The sequence below is a fragment of the Chanodichthys erythropterus genome, chromosome 10 (assembly GCF_024489055.1).
Source record: "Chanodichthys erythropterus isolate Z2021 chromosome 10, ASM2448905v1, whole genome shotgun sequence".
NCBI lineage: Eukaryota > Metazoa > Chordata > Actinopteri > Cypriniformes > Xenocyprididae > Chanodichthys > Chanodichthys erythropterus.
This window is the reverse complement of record NC_090230.1, coordinates 55137792-55159917: the sequence shown is the minus strand read 5'-3', so window position 1 is coordinate 55159917 and position 22126 is coordinate 55137792. Positions and strand designations below refer to the sequence as shown.

Here is a 22126-nt window from a genome sequence, read left to right as displayed (position 1 = left end):
ATTCACGGAGACAAGAGCCGTCGCTATTTTCATTATTAAACACTTGCAGTCTGTATAATTCATAAACACAACTTCATTCTTTATAAATCTCTCCAACATTGTGTAATGTTTGCTTTAGCCACGGAGCACAGCCTCAAACTCATTCAGAATCAAATGCAAACATCCAAATAAATATTATACTCACAGGAATCGATGTATGCATGACGAACACTTTGTAAAGATCCATTTTGAGGGTTATATTAGCTGTGTGAAATTTGTGTTTGCTGTTTAAGGCTGTCGAGAGCTCGCGGGGACGGGGAGCGGGAGCGGGAGCGAGAGAATCTGTTAGTTGAGATCATGAAGAAGCCTTTCTGTGTTTGAGATAGCAGTATTGGTATATTTAAAAGCGTACATTTTGAGGTTGAAATCGGCTTGTTTTTCGGAGATTCTAGCACGCAGTAGGGGCGTGTCATGTCTGTGTGTATTTCCATACTGGGAAGCGTGGCTACTTATTATGCAGCGCTCTGGCCGGCTCTAGCTGATATCAAAATTCAATGAAGAACCGTGGCCGTTACACCGAAAATGTTTTGAAGTACTTCTTCAAAACTGATTCTGAAGAGGCTCTGAGCGACGATGAAAGCGGCATAATAAGACATTACCTATCTGGAGTCGGGTAACACGCCGGCGCATTTTTCAGGATTTTTTTCACATTGCAGCAAAACAGACTTAAAATACTCCGTCATTTTTTGTCATAGAGACATAAGTAATATATAAATTGAAACTATAGAATGTCTTCTTTTATTTGTGTACACTCAGAGTAAAAACAAAATGTTGTGCTTTTTGTAAAATAAAGAAAACTAACATGATGCGTGATCTCTCATCTCCCTCTGAACGAAGTCCAATCTGATAGTTCTCAGAAAATGAACTGTAACTTAGTGAATACTAATCATAAAAAAAAGTGATACTTGTGTCTGAAAAAACGTTGAAATGTCAGGTTTTAAATCGTGTAAGTCAAATCGAAAACAAACATTCTGTGTTTATGTAATCTGTATGAAAAGAGAGCCATGTCAGAAGTCTGTGATTCAGCTCATTATCCGCTAATGCGGCCACGCCCACGGAGGGAGCGCTATTCAGACACAAATTCAGTCAATACATGCATTCATCATCTCAATCGTGTATTTATTGTCTTGAAAAGTGTTTTGAATAGCCATAGTTAGCGATCTCTGGCCTCTGTTAGTCCAGTTAGTTCCTGGATTGCCTATTCTTCTTTAACAGGCTTCTCAGGTGAGAAAATTTCATTTCATGATTATAGTGACCAAAATGATCACGGTTATCACAGAATCCTGTTCAAAAAGTAAATTCACCAAGTTTCATGTGGAAAACCAGCAAATAACAAATAAAATTAGCATCAATATGTACTTTTTCTTTACATAAACATTAAAATAATAACATTAAAAATGATGGGCAGATTTTAAAGGAGTGTCTTACAACAATCTACAATGCACAAGTTCAAATAGAGTTTTGACAAAAAAAGTCACATATTTCAGCCTCTAAATCATTTTTATAAAAGTCAAAAAAGATAAATTACTGACATTTATAATGCACATTAACCTTTATTATTAATAGTATGCGGTCCATGCAGCTTTACAGGGGGTATGGCTTATGTAAATGAGATGTAAATGAGCCCTATTGTCACTCCCAGCAGGTGAGAACAGAAGAGAACTGCAATTTTAGAGGCGTTTTTCTCCCTATAGAGCTTTCTTGAATGCCTACCTTCAAATGGCCACAACTTCTCCAAACATTATCAGATTTCCATGTGTCACACATCGTTGGAAAGCTTGGAGACTACACTTTCAGAATCTATGAATAACTCAAAATGCCCCAGAACCGACTTGTGTCCCTACTTTCCGTGACTGGTCACATATGAAATTATGGCTCACAATAGGCAGTTAAAAAAATTTATTAAAAAAAAATCTATCGGGTATTTTGAGCTGAAACTTCACAGACACGTTCAGGGGACACCTTAGACTTATATTACATCTTTTGAAAAGGGGTTCTAGGGCACCTTTAATAAACTTTAATGTAATAAACATTAATGAACGCAACAATACCATTTATAGTAAACCTCTAAACCAGGGGTATTCAATTAAAGTTCCAATAGGTCCGGTCTCTATATTTCCTTCGAAGTGGAGGTCTGGACAATGTTTTTTTGGAACAGTTATACATTTCCATCAGGGCAGCTGTAGTACTTTGTAAAAGAAAGAAAAAAATCCTAAACCAAAGATGAGAATCTTGGGCCCTGAGAGTCAAAGCAGTGATGTCTAAATATTTTTTACCAATATTTACCAAAAAAAGTTAATATTTCTTCCAACTGGATATTAATATAAAAAGATTAAATCAAATGGTTTATTAAGCAATTTTTTTTTTCTTTCTTTTCTTTTTTTATGGCACATAGAAGGACTTTGCACTGAGGAAACATACTGGGGGTGCAGGGTTTACCTCTTAAGAAAAGTATGGACCATTTTTATATTTTGCTCAAAGTAATAACTAAAAACTAACTAAAAGCAAACAATGTACATAATCTAATAATCAAAACTATACAAAATAAAACAAAATTACAAAACATACAAAAATACAAAACAAAATTAACTATAGCAATTTCAAAGTTTTTTGTCTTCCCTTGCCATCTCTAAATCATTTTCCAAATTATAATATTGTTTATTATGAAATGCTCTTGCTGATTATTAATGCTAAATGTATGGGGGGAAAAAAGCTGGCACTTTACGTCTTTAGCGGGAGAGAGAAGCAAAGTGCAAAGGGGTTGAATGAAGTGCATTTGGCTCTAGAAAAAAAATATTAGGATATAGTGGAGGATATAGTGCCGAAAGATCATTACCGTAAACAACCCTAAGCACTTGTGGTGTGAAGAGCTCTGTTGTTTTGATGTGCTGATCACTTTCAACTGTAGAAACTGTAAAATGGCGCAACTATGTCCCTTGGTCTGGATGAAATACCACTGCTCTAAACTATTGAAGTAAACATTGTAACTATTTTAAATTGTAGTACAATTTTAGTCAAATTTGGAAACTGTTGCAAGTTTCACAATTGTAGCACCATACAACATTCCTCATATACCACACTTTGTGACGTTCACTATGTAGTTTGGAAATTTATGAAGTTTGTAGCTAATGAAGTTTACAAGAATATGATAGTTTTGGTAGCTTACTTAATTTACTTAATTCAGTAACTATTAAGTGTTTCATTTCAACAGTTTACTAAAATTCCAGTAGCTGCAGTAGTTTACAAAATGTTGTAATATTGTGATAGTTAAGAAGCTAAGAAATGACAGTGCACTCATAGTAGACATTATTACATATCCATATATTTGTAGTAAAAAATGAATTTCAATTCAGCAGAGGTCATATGGATAGTTTCCTTTGGTCAGCTGTCCTGCTCATTGGGTGGTTCAGAGTTGTAATTATTTAGACAGAAGCTTTCGAGTGATGGCATTTGCCACATTTGCTTCAGTACCACTGCGGGTACATGAGGAAGAAATATTAGCAGGATAAAGACCACGTCATCCTGACGGACGGTCCATTCTGACCTCTTCAGCGATGTTTTTCCAGACCTAGACTTTTGGCCGGTGCTTGACGGGGGGATGCAATATTGCTTGTTTGGAACACGATCCATTGCGAGAGCTGAGGGAAATTAAAGTAACTAAATCAAAATAAATCGATGTCCAAATGAGGTCAGCTTCTCGACACAAGTTCATGAGACAGTACCTAATGCTGGTGGAGTTTGCTCTGCTTGGGGAGTCGTGGGATGAGGAGGGAGCCACTAAAATTGAGTTTGCATTGTCCTCGGCTTTCTAATACATTAAAAGCCCGTCTTCAAGGCAGAGACCTTGTTCATCATTCCTTGTGTATGCTGTGTATGCCATTTCTTTTTTATTATTATTGAATTATCAGTACAGTATATACATCAATTAGACAAGCGAAACAGTGGGTCACACACACACACACACACACACACACACTGAACTTGCAGATAAAGCATTTAATAAGTTATTGGTTATACATACAGCTTTAGCAATTTGATGTCATGCTAATGTTAAGTAGTTTATTATAAGTTGAGGTTGCTAAGGCATGTACCACTATTAATATTTTTCAAAACCTATAATACTGTTATAGCGGGTTGAGTACAGCACTGAATATATGAGTTCAGTACAAGTTCAGTTGACTGTATTTGTGGCAAAATGTTGATTACCATAGAAATTTTGACTTAAAAGAGAGAATTAAATTTACAGTCATGTAATACAGTGAAAGGGGCCATTTTATGGAGGGTTTGAATGCAGAAGTGTAAAATGTATGATTGTATGAAATCACTTACATTTAATTATTCTGTTAAAACCTGCGCATTTAAGCTTGTCAATTTTTACAGTCGTTTTAAAGGTTTAGGTGTTACAAAGTTATAAAATTGGATATAACTTTTTCACAGAAAAGGTTAATAAGAGATTAATTAAGAGATGCATATTATTTTATTGTGGCTATACTATTGAAACACTTAAAAATTCATTTCCATTGTAGTTTCCTCAGGAGGGACAAGTTGAAATTCATTTTTGTGATAACATTATGCCACAACACTATGGCACAAATGATACTTCAAATCACACAGCTTGTTGGGGAACTTACAATGATAAATGAAAAAATCCATAGAGCTGAGCAATATCTAGCGGCCAGACTATCATAGAGAGGCTCTTTTGACTTGGCTAAGTAAGGTATTAGAACACCTTGTAATTGCATAGTAACACCCTGGCAACCACTCAAAACATCTTAGCATTGTGGCAGCATGTTTTGCATCAACAAGTACCTCTCGTATTTTCTTAAGAAAATCTAATTGAATGAATTTACATGTTTTCACATGTATACAAATTGTATAGGAAGCATCTTACTTGCTTATAAACTGTACAAATGAGCACAAAGAAACCCTTGTTTTGATTATTTACTTTTTTGGCTGCAATATTCCAGTATGATTTTCCAGATTCAAAGATCTTTTGGCTCCTCTGAGCCTTTTCAGCTGCCACAGTAAACAGAGCACATGGATATCTTCAGATCGACACCAAAATAGAAGGCAGATAGGAACTTTCCAACTACCAGTCTGACTGAATACGTGCATAACGTCTGCGCCCCCAAGCCCCTGACGCAAAACACAAAGCTTCTAAGATAGTTTAATATGATTCAGATCAGGCACTGCGTCTTTCCTCTGCGCTGAGGACAATGTCAAACAAAGCTTGGCTGCCTGCCCTTGGCCAGACTCAGCAGACCAAACTGCTTGTGATATTTTTCAGGAGGTGTTAAATGCCCCATTTGGGGAATAAGAAAATATTTGGCATTCTTTCATATAGGCCTGCCGTCGAAAATGTCAGCCGACTGATGACAAGTCCCATTGGGGAAAAAGAAAGAGTTTAGGTTACAAAATAAACAACAACAACACACACACAAAAACTGAAGCAAGCATGAACAGTTGTTAAGTTAGTGGATGCTGTCAATAAAATGTGTGTAATATATTTTAAATATATTGCATTAAGGTGTCACATTAGCCAAATTTCAGCAAAATGTTGTGGGGCAAAAGAGGGCATTGTCTGTTGTCAGTAGTGTAGTGACACATGAAGCACAGCTTACACAGAAGGCACTTTCAGACCGAGCTGCTTTCTGTTGGTCAATGTGGCGAACTGATGCGATCAACTCTGCAGGAGGAAATCTTGCGCCCTCTCGCAAAACTCCCTAGTGCACAAATTCCAATAGAAATTATTGGATTTCACTCGTGAAATTTTGCAGAGCAGCAGTAAATGTTACCACAACTTTAATTTTAAGCATTAAACATATTTAAAAGAAGTAAAAGTAGCAATAAGTATTAAACTTCAACACGTGAATCCCATAAAATTTGTGTTACAGACATGACTCCTAAATGTGCTAATGTGTTGTGCTAATACGTACAATTTTCACAAGGTAGATGATAAAATGGGCTTATATCTAGGGGACGGAATATCATAGAAGTTTGAGGGGATTCAAACCAGTAAACAATCACCCAGAAAATGCTTAGCAACCAGCGAGTTTTGCACAGGCAAACACCATTTACGTTTTCTTCATAAGTTACCGCATGGAGTCACAATGAATTTCTGTCATCTAAAGACCTCACTTTTGATTTCTTTTTTCTTTTAGGTATGACATCTGCACCTATAAGAACAAACCCTGCGGGACTCTCGGTAAGTACCAGAAATGAATCCTAAGGCCAAATATTCTTTGATTTAAGCATACGCCGCTAAAAGCCAAATGCTACATGCTTTGTTTTACTGGTGTAACAAATAATTCTGCACGCTTATTGAGAAAGACTTCACTGCCCTGTCTTTATTGAGCTGTTTGGTGCTTTGGCTCACGTTGAGCTCAAACATGGCTCAAAGCCTGCCTGCCTCTACAGACATCGCTGTCTCTTGTTTCATTTCCTAACATTCCCACTTCTGTCTGCTACGGGACAGAGGTGTTTACCCCTCCCCTGGGTTAGCCAAAAAAGAAAAGAAGTGAAGAAAATTAGACTATTCAGTATATAACAGAGAACAACTTGATAAAAGAAGAATTAATATGTTTAAAGAAGTTGGAATAACTGAGGAAAAAGCAAACATTTGTGTTTTTTTCCCCCCTAAATGGTCTGCAGGCAGTGTCAAAGACTAGTCTTATCTGAACCAGCCTCCTCCAGGGCTGAACCGTATATCTTGGAAGTAATATTGTGACTCCAGGGGTGGTTTGACAGATTGACCGCATTCGTCACATTCCCCGGGTCCCTTTAATTGCCCTGGCATCTGCTCTGCTTCCTTGCTGTCCCCCTCCTCTTTCTCCACCTCCATCTCCACTTCAACACCCCCCACTCACCCAGAGGCATCGCCATGATCTCGGGTCAACGTGTTGCCCTCTGGGGGTCATCGCAGAGTGGGGATAATACCAACGCGACCCTCGGCTTAGAAAAAACAATCCCCACCAATGAGCTTTCGAGTCAGCCTGGGCCCACTAGCCCTCTTTAGTCCTGTATCGCTTTCCTTTTTTACCCTTCTGCCTCCAGTCGGTGTCTTATTAGCCTTTGATTTGCATGTCCGCTCTTGTTTGGGCCTCTGGATAAGGAAGATAAAGAGGCCAGAAGTGCTTTGTTGGAGTGATGGCTCCGAAACAGTCATTAGCCTCCCTTGGTATTCCATATTTTTATGTATAAATCATAAAATTATAAATAAATCATTCATTATATTTGTAAAACATACTTTTTATGTTAAAACCTTTTTTGAAAATCATGATTAAGATTTGTATACTCACGTATTGCAAGGTGTAAGGAAAATGTTATTACAGTTTACAATTTTTAGAATCATTAAATTGCAGCTTTTCTTGAAAATGGTAGATTTTTTTTCTCAAAACCATATGAAACCAATATGAATACAAAGAGTGCATTTCTAAGAACCTGGGATTTATGTTTTAAATTTTTCCATATACACTAAAAACATATTGTGTCAAGCCATAACACACACACACACACACACAAAAAAAAAGTATCATAAAATCAGAGTCTATACAACTTGTGGTATATATTCCTAGTCATATATGAGGGACAGACCAGAATTTAAGTTATTCACTGATCATTTTCCAACATAGCGCAAAAATTGTATACAAACTTGTGCATTTTCAAACTTCAAGACATGTTGAGACATGTTAAGAACCTAAACAACACTGGCTCTCACGTCTCTCTTAATAAATGTGATAAAACAATGAATGCAAAACGTTTACATTTACTGCTTGTTCTTTTAGTTCTTGTGCAGTACTATTATTAGCCCCCACAAGTAGGTACTTTTAAACCTTTCCAAGAATCTGTTGTTGAAATATTAACTTTAATGGACCGAGGTCTCCTTGTTCATTTCAATTTGCAAAGATAAATTACCCACCACATGTTTGATCCAGTCAGAGGCCAGAACAGGCTACTTGGATCTTAGATGGACCTGCATGCATCTAGCTTCAGGGTTTTGTGTTTTGCTCCCACCGATCACCAACAGATGTAATCTGGTGAGAATTGTTCTACTCTCTCAGGCTGGACAGAAGGGAAAAAAGAACTAAGAGACACCTGGATTTCGCAAAAGCCCATTTCCCCACTTCATAGCTTCAAGGGAACCCCCTCCCCTTAACAGAAGCAGCTGGCTTTGAGACTGTGAAGACTTAATCTTTGCTCCATCTTCTTCTTTGTAAGGAAGAAACATCTGATGTGTTTTGTAAGACATGATATTAAATTAAGACTTTTTAGGACAATTAAAATAGAATTATTAGTTAAATTTTGGTTTGTTCCTTACATATCTTATTGCTTCTAAAATATTGAATATAGTCGTATGGACTACTGTTATGATAATTTTGTGGTCCATTTGCATCTTTTTGATGCTTGAAAGCCTCATTAATTGTAATTGTGTGGAAGAGTGACCAATTTCTCAAAAAGTCTCTGTTTTTGTTCCAGAAATATGAATTTTTCATTTTTGAGTGAACTACTTACTGTATTTTTTATGTATTTGTTGCTTTTTTGACATTATTTTCATCACAATTAAGCCACCAAATTCTTTGTGGTGAAGGCAATCCCAGAACAAGCACAGTGGGAAAAAATTAATCAGAGACACCCGTAAGACTTTCATTCATCTTCAGAACACAAATGAAGATATTTCTAATAAAATCTACAAACTACAACTTTCACGCTTCAAAAAGTTCATAAAGAGATCATAAAACGAATCCATATGAATTGAGTGGTTTAGTCCAAATTTCCCGAAGAGACACAATCACTTCACACTCTGAACAGATTTAATTTTGGCTTTTATTCACATATAAACTTTCATCAACACACACATCAGTTATGGTAAATGGAAGCTCAAACATGCTTGCTTGATGTGCAAGAACCAATGAGGTTCATTCTCCTGTTACGCAGCACGTTTGAGCTTCTGCAAGAACTAATGAGGTTTGTTCTCATGCATCAAGCATGTACGGTTGGGCTTCTGTTTGTGTTTGCTCATCAATGTATATTTGTGAATAAAAACCTAAATTCAATCTGTTCATCATATAAAGTGATCGGGTCTCTTCAGAAAAAATTGAACTAAACCACTCAATTCATATGGATTAGTTTTACGATCTCTTTATGAACTTTTTGAAGCATCAAAATGGTAGTTGCTATCAATGGAGAGTACAGAACTGGCTCAGATTTTATTAAAAATATCTTTTTTTGTGTTCCGAAGATGAACAAAAGTCTTACGGGTGTAGAACAACACGAGGGTGAGTAAATCATGACAGAATTTTAATTTAGGGGTGAACTAACCAATTTAATTCAAATTCATTCTTTAATTTTAAATAACTCAGATCCATTAAAATTCGGATTTAATACAGATTAAAAATGGCTTAATCTAATTAAAATTGACTATTTTACCCAAATTGTTTTGTGTATTTCTATGTTTATTAGAGTAATATGTTGTTTAGGTTATCAACATCTTAACCCAAACCTCCATTTAAATCAATTGTGAGTCGAGTCTCCAGTGTACGTCGCATTATGTTGTTTGTATAACTTACAGTACAAGTTGCTGTCTATGGAGAGTGTTCTAAATCAGTCAATTATGATGTTACATTTCAGTCATCATGTTTCCTATGTAGTCAGTGGACATAAAGATTTGAAAGTTTCGTGAGATTAAGTGCCCTATGCCAGTGCTGCCACACTGAGGTTGTTTGCTACAAAAGTTGCAACATAAAAACAAAAGTAGATTTAATGTTTCCTTCATTCCATACGAATTAAATAACAGGCCTGTTTATTTATGGCAAGGAAAATGACAGTGCAACATAACACTTAAAGTACAAACCTCTCAAAAAGCCAAGTCCCTGTAGGCTGAGGACCAAAACACTGTCAGTAGTAAATTTCAGCTTATGTCGGTTTTGTGCTAATACCCAAAAATTGTCAAATAAATCTATTTGGAACAAAACAAACAAAACAGGATTACGAAAACAATGATTTCTTTGACTCTTGAAACCTTGAATAATGAAAACATCTATATTTTTAGGGGCACAAAGTGAAATGTTTTCTTGAATTCCGAGCTCTGGCTTGCATTACTAGGTGGTCCCTTGTTACCAGATGTAGAATTTATAAATCTAACCCCCTTGTCTAGACATTTTCCAGCTACAACATCAGTTGTTTTTTTTTATTTAATCGTCTAGCCGTCAGTGTTGACCCACCCCCTGGTGATTTAAAAAAACATTCGTATAAACTTTTCACCAGTTTCAAGTTCAGTGGATTCAAGGTTAATGTGAAGAATCTCATTTTATGGAGGTGACTCAGTGTAGCACTTCTACACCTTGACCTGACCTCATCTGTGTGTGTGTGTGTGTGTGTGTGTGTGTGTGTGTGTGTGTGTGTGTGTGTGTGTGTGTGTGTGTTTGTGTGTGTGGCCAGGTTTGGCGTCTGTAGCCGGAATGTGTGAGCCCGAGAGGAGCTGTAGTATTAATGAAGATATAGGCCTTGGCTCTGCCTTCACTATTGCACATGAGATCGGACACAAGTAAGTATATTTTCTCTTTCTATTTGTCTCTGTGTTCTGGCTTGCCATTTGTATCAGTAAGATCCGTCTTATGGACATACATTGCAATTTGTTTAGTGTTGTTAATTAGTGGTGTTTGCTAAGGCAAACATAACTTTCTATTGCTCACTAAGTAATTGAAACCTTAAATCGTTTTGTTTACAGTAAGTTTATACATTTGTGGTCTCTTTTTGTGGTGTACTTATCCATAGATTTAAAAACCTAGGACAGGAAATAATTGGCAGATGAGAATACGAGAATGTTGCTAGCCAGATTCAAACTCATTTTTCCTGTATAAGCACCATAACTCAGTGTTTTAATTCAAATTATGAAATGTTCCAAAATAAAACCTAAAAAGTAGTTTAATGCAATCTTTTGTTTTTATTATTGCAAAAGATTTTAATAAAAGTGCTTATTTGAAAAAATGTTATTTGCCAAATAAATGTCATGTGGTGCAATCAACATGCAGATAAATGGAGACCCTCATGACTGTGTCAAAGTCTCTTAAAATAACAGATCATTTTAACTTTTTATGAGAAGTCACAGGCTGTAAAATGGCATGTGGCGTGACTCAAACACTTTTCTTGATATTTATGAATTAATAAACTAATGATATTTGTAAAAAATACTTTTTATACTTTTTTGTTTTTAGAAAAAATATTGGTAAAGATGCACTCACATGTATTCAGGGTGTAAAGTGTTTCAAAGCCAACATGAATCCAAAGAGTGCATTTTTAACAACTCGTCACATGTTTTTTAAACTAAATTTTTAAAGATCTAATTTAACCTCTATTTCAGAGCAGTATCCGGTTGAACTGGATAGCAGGTAGCAAGTGAATAAGCTGAAATACAGCACGTAAAAGTGGCTGTTTAGTGAATTCACCCCTGAATGTTTATGGTCAGGACTCAATATTCTACATATGATGGTTTGAGATCTCATAGGATATTTGTGTCTAGATTGGTTTTAATGTGGTCATTATTATGTATATTCCTCAAGCCAAAACGCAAAGCGTGAACTGCCTGCACACACATCTTTATGCAAATGACAGTCTGGACAAATGAACCCTAACCTGAAAGCTTAGAAAAATAACCATGATCTATTGGTCTACGTAGCTTTTCGGCTAAGTTCAGCGAGATGGCAATTTCCTCTATTATGTCTTGCGTCTGCTTCTGTTGTGGATCAGTTGTAAAAATAGCTCCTACTTCATGTGGGGAAGGTTTCTCCCACTCTGATTTATATTGAGAGTAGAGTGAAATGTCATAAATGTGTGCCTTAAAAAAACACAGAGGAATTGTGTGATGTGGTGGGGGGTATGTTATATGCATTAGAGGCTGATTTTTGATTTTGGATAGACCCCGGCTGGTAACAAAAGCTTTGAGGTCTTGCTGTAAGGTGATCTAACTATTTCATACAATATCCAGACAGATATGTAAGGGAACAAAATTTGCACTGCTCAAATGATGTATTTGTGGAGTTGCCGGCAAGGAATGTGGCTGAATGCTTCAGCAGTCTTGTCCGCCGATGGCACATGAGCAGATGAAAGCAGCTTGGAGGAAGGGGTTGAAAAGCAGGCCAGGTTCATTAAGAGATGACTGTCCAATTGAGGTCTGCTCAAACGTGTAATTATTGATTGACAGCCCGGGATCAGGGTGGTGATTACAACTTTCGCGCTCCTCCAGAGCTCCAGACAGCTCCTGGCCTTTGACCCATCTGTCCTCTTCTCACAGCTGTTACCAAGTCAGAAAAAGCCTCTCTTTACAGCTTAGCTGAAGGAGACGTCCTCCGCTCCTGATCTTTCAGAGCTGCCCAAGCTTGTTGCTTGTGTGCGGGGTGGGCCATGTGATTGACATGATCCATCAAAGCTCATGATCTGCCGCTTGTCTCGCAGTTTCGGCATGAACCACGATGGGATCGGGAACTCCTGCGGGACCAAAGGTCACGAGACAGCCAAGCTGATGGCAGCCCATATCACAGCCAACACCAACCCCTTCTCCTGGTCAGCCTGCAGCAAGGACTATATCACCAGCTTTTTGGAGTAAGTGAAAAGAGGAAGAATGCTTCTTTTATCTGTAAAGTTCAAGATTTCATTATCTAAATAAATGGAACCTATTGTAGAGGTCTTCAAGGGTCCACGTTGATCTGAAAACCTGAGGACCGACCCGAGAAACCGAGCGGGTTCGAAAACTTTGACAATAGGGGAAAAAATCACTTTTGCAACTTCCGCTCCATGCCGACTTTAAATAAATGTGCTTTTACCGAATGGACCCGAGAAGACCTGAATTCTTTTAAAATATGCCAACTTTTTGTGCATTCAACAATATTTTATTATTTCAAATAAATACGTATTAAATAATTCTATGACAATGTTACTATCCTACTTCTTCGTTCACTGTCAGTTCACGCTTTTGTGTAAATTACTGGTGTATTCAGCAGTGGTGTGCGGTTCATATAAACTGCAATCTGCAATACCTGATGCATTTGAGAGAATGCGTGCTGGGATTTGCTTAATATTAACATTAATATAAATTTCCTTGTCATTTGAGGTGTAACATAAAGCTTGTGAGCGGATTATCCACTTGGAATTGCTCGCTCAATCAGAAAAACAATGTACTGTTGCTATAACTGTACTCTAACAGAATTTTAGTGTGTTTCCTCAAACAAAACAACTAAATCATAAAACATATTCACCTACATTTTTGACATACACAAAGTATAGGCTAAATTATCTGGTCACATGGCTTAACAACGTATCTAATGTACAGGTTACGAAGAAGGATCAACAAATAAGGTTGGAATTTAGAACCCTAATACTTTAAAATCCTATACTTTACTTCTACAAATGCATATGCAATAAGATCAGCTGCAAAAATAACTGTGTCCATGCCTTTTCAGCGCTAATTTTTCACTGAGTGTCTTTAGTAAATCCTGACAGTAGTTTTTCAATGCCAAAAGAGGGTTTGCGCTGGCGCAAGCTGTTAGAAAATCTTGCCCTTAAAGTCTATTTTTTTTTAACTATTAGCTATTTAACTATTTAGCTATACAACTATTAGCATCAAGTCTATAAAAGTCATGAAATAGTAATCCTCGTTCTACAAAATGCGTTGCCTACATTCCATACAGAACCAAACACAAATCTTACAAAAACTTTGCAGAACAATGCTTAACATCTAGACGCAACCTGTAAAATAACACTTTGTAAAATAAACTTTTTACTTATACATTTAGGGTTGGATAATTCTAAAATTTGACTTTCTTGTACTATTTAATGAAGGATTTTGATCTGACAAAATTGTGCCAGTTCAGTTCAGTCACGCTAAAATCTAGATCAAACTACAACTACAAGCTTCGGAGTTGAGCGCATGATACGAAAGTTAGAGGTGATACATGGAAATTATTTGATCACAATTGTGTCAAGTACACCATTGTTTGGTGAATTTTTTGTGGGTGAATCAAGTCATTTTAGGAATTTTAAGAATCGAGGAATGTGATTGTGGATGAAAGATTTTTCCTACCCAGATTTCGCAAACGGGTTCATTGGTCATGCGGATTTGCTGTGCTGACCAATAGAAAACTTCTTCATTTGAAAGTGACTTCTGTGTGAGCTGTGCTTCATACATCACTACACTATTGACAATAGACAATGTAACTTTTTGCCTGTTAAATTTTGCCAAAATTTCAAAATGTGATTGCACACTTAGACAGACAGATGCAAAAACCTGCTGCAGCTTGAATAAAACTGTGCATTAGTATATACAATAAAATTTGGAATATCTGGGACTCAAAGTCATGAACATCAGAACATTGGTAAATATAGCAGTTAGTGCTTGTTGTAGCATCCTGGTACATTGTAAATATGACTTTTTTCCCCAAGTAGACTGATAAAAATCTGTGCATCCAGACTCCAAAATGTTGGGTAGCAGCAGTCCAGTCAGACTGCCCTTGTCCTAAATTTGTGGACCTCTGAGTCCACTCTCGTCTATGAGCACCCTTCTGAAACCTAAAATTGGAACATTTTAATTAACTTGATTAAGTTTAGAGTCTGCAGTTAGAGGATTCTTTTAAATATAAATGTGCTTTATTTGAAAGAGAATCCGTTCATGGCTAGATGAGAGCATGGAAGTTGATCTGTAGGCAGTCATAGGCTAGACTGTGAATTGTTAGCCTAACGTAAAACGAAAGGAAAGAATAGTGGTTGCCATGGCTGTCAAAAAGTTTTCCTGGTGAATGACCTCATGGAAGAAGATTAACATCACAGCCATCACTGGCATCAGAAGCTTTATCATCGTGTGCCAACTTCCCACACAAACACAAAGAAACGCTGCTCTGTTGGTTTGGGATGAACTCCCTGTTGTATAATCACACCGTGTCATCTGTGACCATTTCGGATTGAGGTTGAATACTAACCTTCCTTTTTTGGATTTTCTTAGCGCAGAGCAATTCATCAATAATGGACCTTCTCTGAAATCTCAGGTTGATGTAATCTTTGGCAGTAAAACAGCTTTGCTATGATAATGCAAGTCTATTTCCACAACATCCCCATCTAGCAGATTCTGGATGTGTGGATGGGTCTTTTCTCACCAGAAATCAGTGTTTGGCTGTAGATTCGGACTTATTTCAGTGTACTTGTTTGTACATGTACAGTTAGATCTTTCAATAAAGAAAGAGTCTTTTGAAAAATGCGTACTGTTTGCAGCAGTCATTATTACTGTTAGACTGATCTATTGGACATAATTATGCTCAATTTGAAAGCGACTTTGGTCAATAAACATGCCTCATGTCGGTTCCAAAGAATACAATAAACTCTCATTTCTCAAATATTTGAAATAAATTTTAATCAAAAATATTGAGTAAAAATGCTATCTAATAAGCTTTTAATTGGATTTCTGTACTTTCTCAACCATCAGCCACCCTGTTCTTGACAAGCTTAACTTGCATTAGAGGTCGTGTTTACACCTGGTATTAAGATGCAATTTGGTCATTCGACAAGTTGATGAAGGAGACACATTCCTGTTTACACCTGGTGTTTTTTTCCACTTTCAACCACTTCTGCCCTGATTTATTTGAGGGGAGGGTCTATGAGCAGGTAAATGAACAGTCTTTTTCAGATCTTTCTATCTAATGGATGAAATTAGCTCATGCAATTTACATATGAATGCGAGCAGAGACGACGGAACAACACACGGAGATCAACTTTTGTTTCTGCTCTGAGAGTCACAAGACCATGTCGAACACTGTGAGTGTGTGTTAGAAATCAGGATTGGCGAGAGAACATTGTGCTTGGTACATTTTTTATCTTCAAACCAAACGTGGGTCTTCAGCCGACAAAGTTAAAATTTTATCTAGCTTGCACATTCCCATAATGTTTACGCATTAGGTCAGTAGACGGAGAATAGGCAGTCTTATTGAATGTGCATTCAACCACATGAGTGTCTACACTATGAAAGCAATCCGGTCAAATGTGTTTTCGACTACCTCTGGAAGTGGTAGAAATGTTTTAGACCCTGTTTACGCCTATATTTAGCGTTGTCCACTTGTGATCCGATCGACCAAAACGCATCTTAATACCAGGTGTAAACAGGGCCTTAGACACAACATGGCCAGTTATTTTGTCTATTTTTGCTCTGCCAAAGAAAATTCCTCTAAATTAAGATAAAGCAGGATCGATAGTTGCCTGTGTGTAATCGAACAAAAAAAAAGAAAGAAACTGACACAAGCACAGTCAAAATGAGCTATAGTAAGAGTAAAGTGTTTTTGTGTTTTATACTAAAGATCAGCTCTCTTGGAACATTGCTTGTCTAATTAGATTAGAGGACCAGAACTAACTGTTAACTATTTTATCACTAGCTTAAAAATGTTTTGTTATCAATCTACCACTAAATAAAATGATTGCCTTGGACAAACTGTCATGTTTTTTGTGATTTCCTATTCAACTATTTGTTTTTGTGCTGAAATATTACAAATAGTTAGTCACTAAGTTATCCTTTCATTGCTGGCATATCTGTTCGCTGTAATGAGTTTACCCAAGGCTTTGTTGACATGTCAAATAAACATGTCCATTTTTAAAGTGACCATTTTTGTCGTCCTTTAAAGAAATAAACAGTCTTTGTTTGTGTATTCCAATACAAGAGGACATATTCAGACTTGTCTTTCTCCCCGGCGAGGGGATTATTCTACCAAAATACATGGGAAAAAAATAGAAAACTAAATGGATGAAACCAAATACAACATTGGTTACCCCCAGGCTAGAGCTCATGTGTTTCTTTCCTTTCCAATGTATTTTGTTTAGTTTTTAATTAGATTAGACTTCCAGTATTGTGGTGGGAAGCCAGATATCCCTGTTTCACCTAATGCTTCCTCTATAAATGCACTACAGAAACTAGATCCATAGCATGTTTTTTTTTAGACATCTAGATATATTTGTGAATGACTTTTGTCAGTGTTATGTATGATTTTATCAACCACATTATTTAACTATTTTATTACGTTAAGCTAATAATAAAGTAGGGTACATCAGGGCTGTTTGTCACACTATTTACTCCAGTGAATATTATTCAGAGGAGGTTTACAATACAATGCATGTTGTCACACTATATAGTGTAAGTTGTCACATTGAAACCTACAATTACACAAATAAATAAAAAATAGTTTGTGAAAGTAAAAATGTATAAGGTAACATGTAAAAATGTCAAACTATTTTATGTATAAAAATTACCAATACAGCACACACATAGATTTTAAAGCCCCAGTGACAGCTAGCTCTGCCCCCTATACATGAAAACAAATAGTTATAATTTAAGTTTTAAAGTCACTAATTTTGCCATCCTCAGACCAATAAAAGTACGAGTTAGACACGTATTCCATGTAGAAAGTGTCTAAAAATGTAATGGCATACCGTTGGAGGTTTAGTGTGTCTTGGCTGGTGCAATGTAAACTCACTCTCTTTAGAGGCCATGTTGCTTTTAGCAGCGCACGGTGGGGTGGTTGGTTAACATGCTTTAGGTTGCGCGTTCAGTTGAAGCAATCATGCGAATGCCAGACAGGACCTAGAATAGAGCCGCCTGCTCTCCAGCAGTATGAAATGTTAGCGTTTATGTTGTTAGCGAGCCCACTGTTCCCTCAGAGAGAAGGAGAGCGTATTCCGCGGCATGCTGCTGGCAAAGCGAGCGGGATAATAATTGGCTGTTTTATTCCGGCGGACAGCAGCGGCGTGGGGCGGACACGTCTCTCAGCCGCTTGCACACGCCAGGGAGGGGGGAACGTGAGGGAGGGGGGAAAGCATCCGTAACAGGGACGCCGAGAATAAAACAAGATCCACTTCTGAACCCAGAATAAACACAGTCCAACAAAACATGCACTGTCTGGCCTCTTCTTGGGCTTTATTTTTTGACTTTGTTCACTGCAGACAAAGCAGTGGCCCTTTTTTTCAGGGTTTCTCGGGAGTGTTCATATTTCTAGCAGACTAAACACAACTCTTGACTGGACGCGTGACCTCCGGTGCCTTCTCCGTTTTTTCACTCGTTCAGTCTCTTTCGTCATTTTATTGGCTCTTCAAAGGATTCCATAGGCAGACAGCAGTACCTTATAAGTCCAAATCTCAGCCTTTTATGGCCACTGTTTGTCATTCACGCTTCCTCCCCTCATTTTACTTTCTGTATTTTCCAGGTTTCTCGCTTGCTAATTCCCATAAACAATACACCTTCCCATTTCGTTTCATCTGAGCTTTTGTCTGAGACACTTTTTTTCTCTTGTTGGACACAAATGAAACCTCTGTAGAGGAGCCAATCCAATTGAAGGTTTGTTTTTTTGACAGCTCGGGTCGTGGAACGTGTCTGGACAATGAGCCTCTGAAACGAGACTTCCTGTACCCCACTGTGGCTCCAGGGCAGGTGTACGATGCAGATGAGCAGTGTCGCTTCCAGTACGGTGCCTCCTCCCGTCAGTGCAAATATGGGGTAAGAAGGCTGCAATACACTATCATGCTCTGGGAATGTCATGCTTACATCGTGACTTTTGCTGGCTCAGACACAAAGAATTTTTGGCATTTTTGGATCAGAAAGGAGTGAGTTTTTCTTAAACCAGGATTTTTTTTTTTTTTTTAAATAACAGTATGATTTTTATCATAAAGTATTCATTAAAAGAAAAAAAAGAAAAGAAATTGAAGTGTGTAGTATTTTTGCCACTAGTGTCACCAAATGGAATTACAAAAAAAATACTTGTTTTCAAACAGGTTTCCCAATCTCACGCCATTGGTTGAGACAGTTTTGCCGTGTCAGACTGGTCATTATACAGACAGAGAAACAATTTTTTTTTCTGCTCTAAACATCTGCGCACATATCAAAAACCAAAAATGAACTACCATCGCAGCAAGCACAACTATTCTGTAGTTGCTTAAAAGTCAGGAGAAAGCTGATGACGTTTTTGAATTATGTACATAATGAGGTAGATGTTGGATTTTTAAACATTGCAGAAGTGTTGTTCCGGCATTGTTAGCATTACTTAAGTTTGGTTGTTGTGGTAAATATCCCAAATCGATGCCAACATTGGACATAATATGTTTGTAAGCAGTTTATGGACTGGTTATATTTTGGTATTTTTTATTGTCTCTGAAATGCTCCATTCAAATGTACAGATTGCTTTATTTTAAAAGCTGGTTTTGTTTTCATCGTTAAAACACATTATATAGACATTCTGAGTCTACTTAAAGAAACCTACCACATAGGTGTTTTCAAAACATTTTTTAGGTGTTGTTTCAAGAGCGTTTTAAATTATGTTACTGAGAACTTACCTAACTGCAACCAATGCAATGAAGCAAAAAGCGTAAATATAACTTTTTGTCCTAACCAAGTGTGCTGTGACAGAAAATGCCTGAAACTTCATGTCAGAACACAGAATAATATAACGTAAACACATCAGATGTGATCAGATTCTTGAGGCTTTACCTGTGAGGTCAGAACCTGCTGTATGTACTAAAATTTAAGAGCTGATTTTAATAACACTGGATGATTTGGAAGGCGGTTTGGACATAGAGAGCAAGACCGCTACTTAAAGAGCTTTGAGGAGACATGATGCCGGAGGTCAAGCAGTTATTTTTACCACTGACCCAGAGGAGACTAGCCAAAGGACATGATTTGTTCAGCAGGCAACATTACAAGAAGAGCTCTCTGAAGTACAGAGCAGTGAGGGGGAAAAAATTTGCTGTGAGTGAGTGCTGTGGTGTCTCATTTGGACTTGTAAAGAATATATCGAGTTTAAGTTTTTGTAACACTTGCCCTGATTGAGAAGAACTTTTGGAAGCTTTAAGAAACACAGGTGATAGCAATCAGCTGAGATTATTTTCACTTCCTTTGAGGGCTAGAAGTGAGGCTGCCAAGTTGATACTCTCTTGTTGTATGTCACATGATGCCATTCATGTTGTCGAAATTAAAGATGGTTGTTTTATCAGCACCTGAAACAAGCTTTGCCAAAGACCGTTTGAAGTCGAGCCACATTTCTTTCAGAGAAAGTCCATACTTGAGGTTTGTTTCTTTTCCTGCCGAATCCCCAGACTTTTGGAAATGATAATGATTTTACCCAAAGAATAACAAACTTAAGCAAATAAACTGACACAGGGAGAAAAAAGGGCTTGAATGAAGCCAGGAAAATTAATGATCAATAAGAGATGGCGCTCTGCTTAGTACAAATATGCGGCTTTGCTTTCTACACCAGAAAAGAATTAAATTACCCGAGATTACAGAGTTCTTTTGTTTCATTGAGAGATATATCCGACAGTGGATGAATGCACGCCAAAAAGAGAACCCTATAATTTCTCTCTTAAGCTCATAACTGTGGTATAGATCAGCATGGAAGACGGTCATGTAAAGAAAAAAAAGTCTTGCATTCCCTTGGCTCAAGTTTAATACAGCGTGTAGTGTTAGTGGATTCTGACAATCTTATTTTTTTCTGCCAACCATCTGTTTAATACATGCCTTTGGAGAATTATAACCACACCAGCAGACCAGAGGTTTGAATTTGGTTTGGAAAAACTGTTACGGAGAGATAAACACACACCCAGGGGGTGGACAAAAAATTTGAAGCCTAAAAATATATTAATATCAAAGACCTAATAAGGTGCACGATCACCTTTTGTCTTCAATCCTTCCTGGAATGCTTTCATACACATCTTAAATGGTGTGGAGTGGAATTTTACCCCATGCTTCAAGGGGGGGAAAAAAACTCTAGGGTCTTTCTATTTCTTAATCTATCTCTTAATCTATTTCTTACTCTATTTTGCTTCAGATCAGAGGTGTTTGGATCTAGTGACTAGGGAGGATGTGGGAGGCATTAAACTTTATCCTTCTGTTTATTAAACCATCAATTAATGAGCATTGCATATGTGGAGATTATCACCATGGAATATGGGAACATCATAAAAGAAAATATTTAGTGGCAGTGAGCGCACCTAGTATGGTAAAGGGGATTCAGTGATTTCAACGTGACTGGGTCATATTGAGCCTGGACTTTAATGGTATTTTGGTGTTATCCTGTGTTTGGTTATCTGTACGAGTGAACTTGTGACAATGTTTGTGCTGACGTCATCCAAATTTCCTCACTTATTCACCTTCAACTGATTATTATGACTATTTTACCTTTTTGCATGGGTGATTAATGAACTCAAACATCATAAACATATGTGATTAATCAGATATACGCACAGCATATGCGTGATATTACATTACATCTTGCGCCTGACTCAGCTGTCATATACAGAGATGTTAGTCAATTTTACGTTTTTTGGTACAGTTTTACTAGAATGCCATCTAATTTTAATCTGTAGAAACATTCTGTAGAACATTCTGTTAACATTCTGTAGAAAAACAGACAGATGGATTGGCAGACAGGCAGATATAGATAGACAGACAGACAGGCAGTTAGATAATGTAGATAGATAGATAGATAGATAGATAGATAGATAGATAGATAGATAGATAGATAGATAGATAGATAGATAGATAGATAGATAGATAGATAGATAGATAGATAGATAGATAGATAGATAGATAGATAGATAGATAGATAGATAGATAGATAGATAGATAGATAGAAGTGGCTCTAGAAATTCTAAAGCAGTTTGATAGTAATTACTTTGGTCTTAGTGAAGTAGGCCAATTTTTATGCTACCCTGCACTCCCAGCTTAAGCCCATCAGTGCCCGAGTCTTGCTGGTCAAGCCTACCCCTTCTCAGTATGAGCATCTTGAATGGGCCAGCAGGAAACCTTATTAAAACCAGCTGCAGAAGTGGAGCTTTTGCAACCTGAGAGTGGCAGTTTGCTGCTTTATTTAATCTGGATGGGCTGGGCAGCTGAGTCTTATTTACTGACCTGAGGTCAGTGGCGGTACTCACTATCATAAGTCTTTTTCATGGGGGCACTTCTCTGTCCTGTAAATCCTGTGAAGTTCAAGCTTTAAAGGGATCTAGTGCACTTTATTGGGAAATATAATGCAGAGTTCTACAAAGCTACACTTGTAATATACGGAGAGCATTATAT

General features: G+C 37.2%; 1 protein-coding gene across 1 annotated transcript in view; it reads left to right on the top strand.

The window, feature by feature from the left end:
• Window positions 1–22126, top strand: part of adamts6 (ADAM metallopeptidase with thrombospondin type 1 motif, 6) — a 96705-nt gene that overhangs the window by 15850 nt on the left and 58729 nt on the right. The window contains exons 7-10 of the mRNA XM_067395681.1: window positions 6201–6244; window positions 10477–10582; window positions 12490–12636; window positions 18412–18553. Of these exons, the coding sequence (XP_067251782.1) occupies window positions 6201–6244; window positions 10477–10582; window positions 12490–12636; window positions 18412–18553 (439 nt within the window). The remainder of the gene's footprint in view (window positions 1–6200; window positions 6245–10476; window positions 10583–12489; window positions 12637–18411; window positions 18554–22126) is intronic.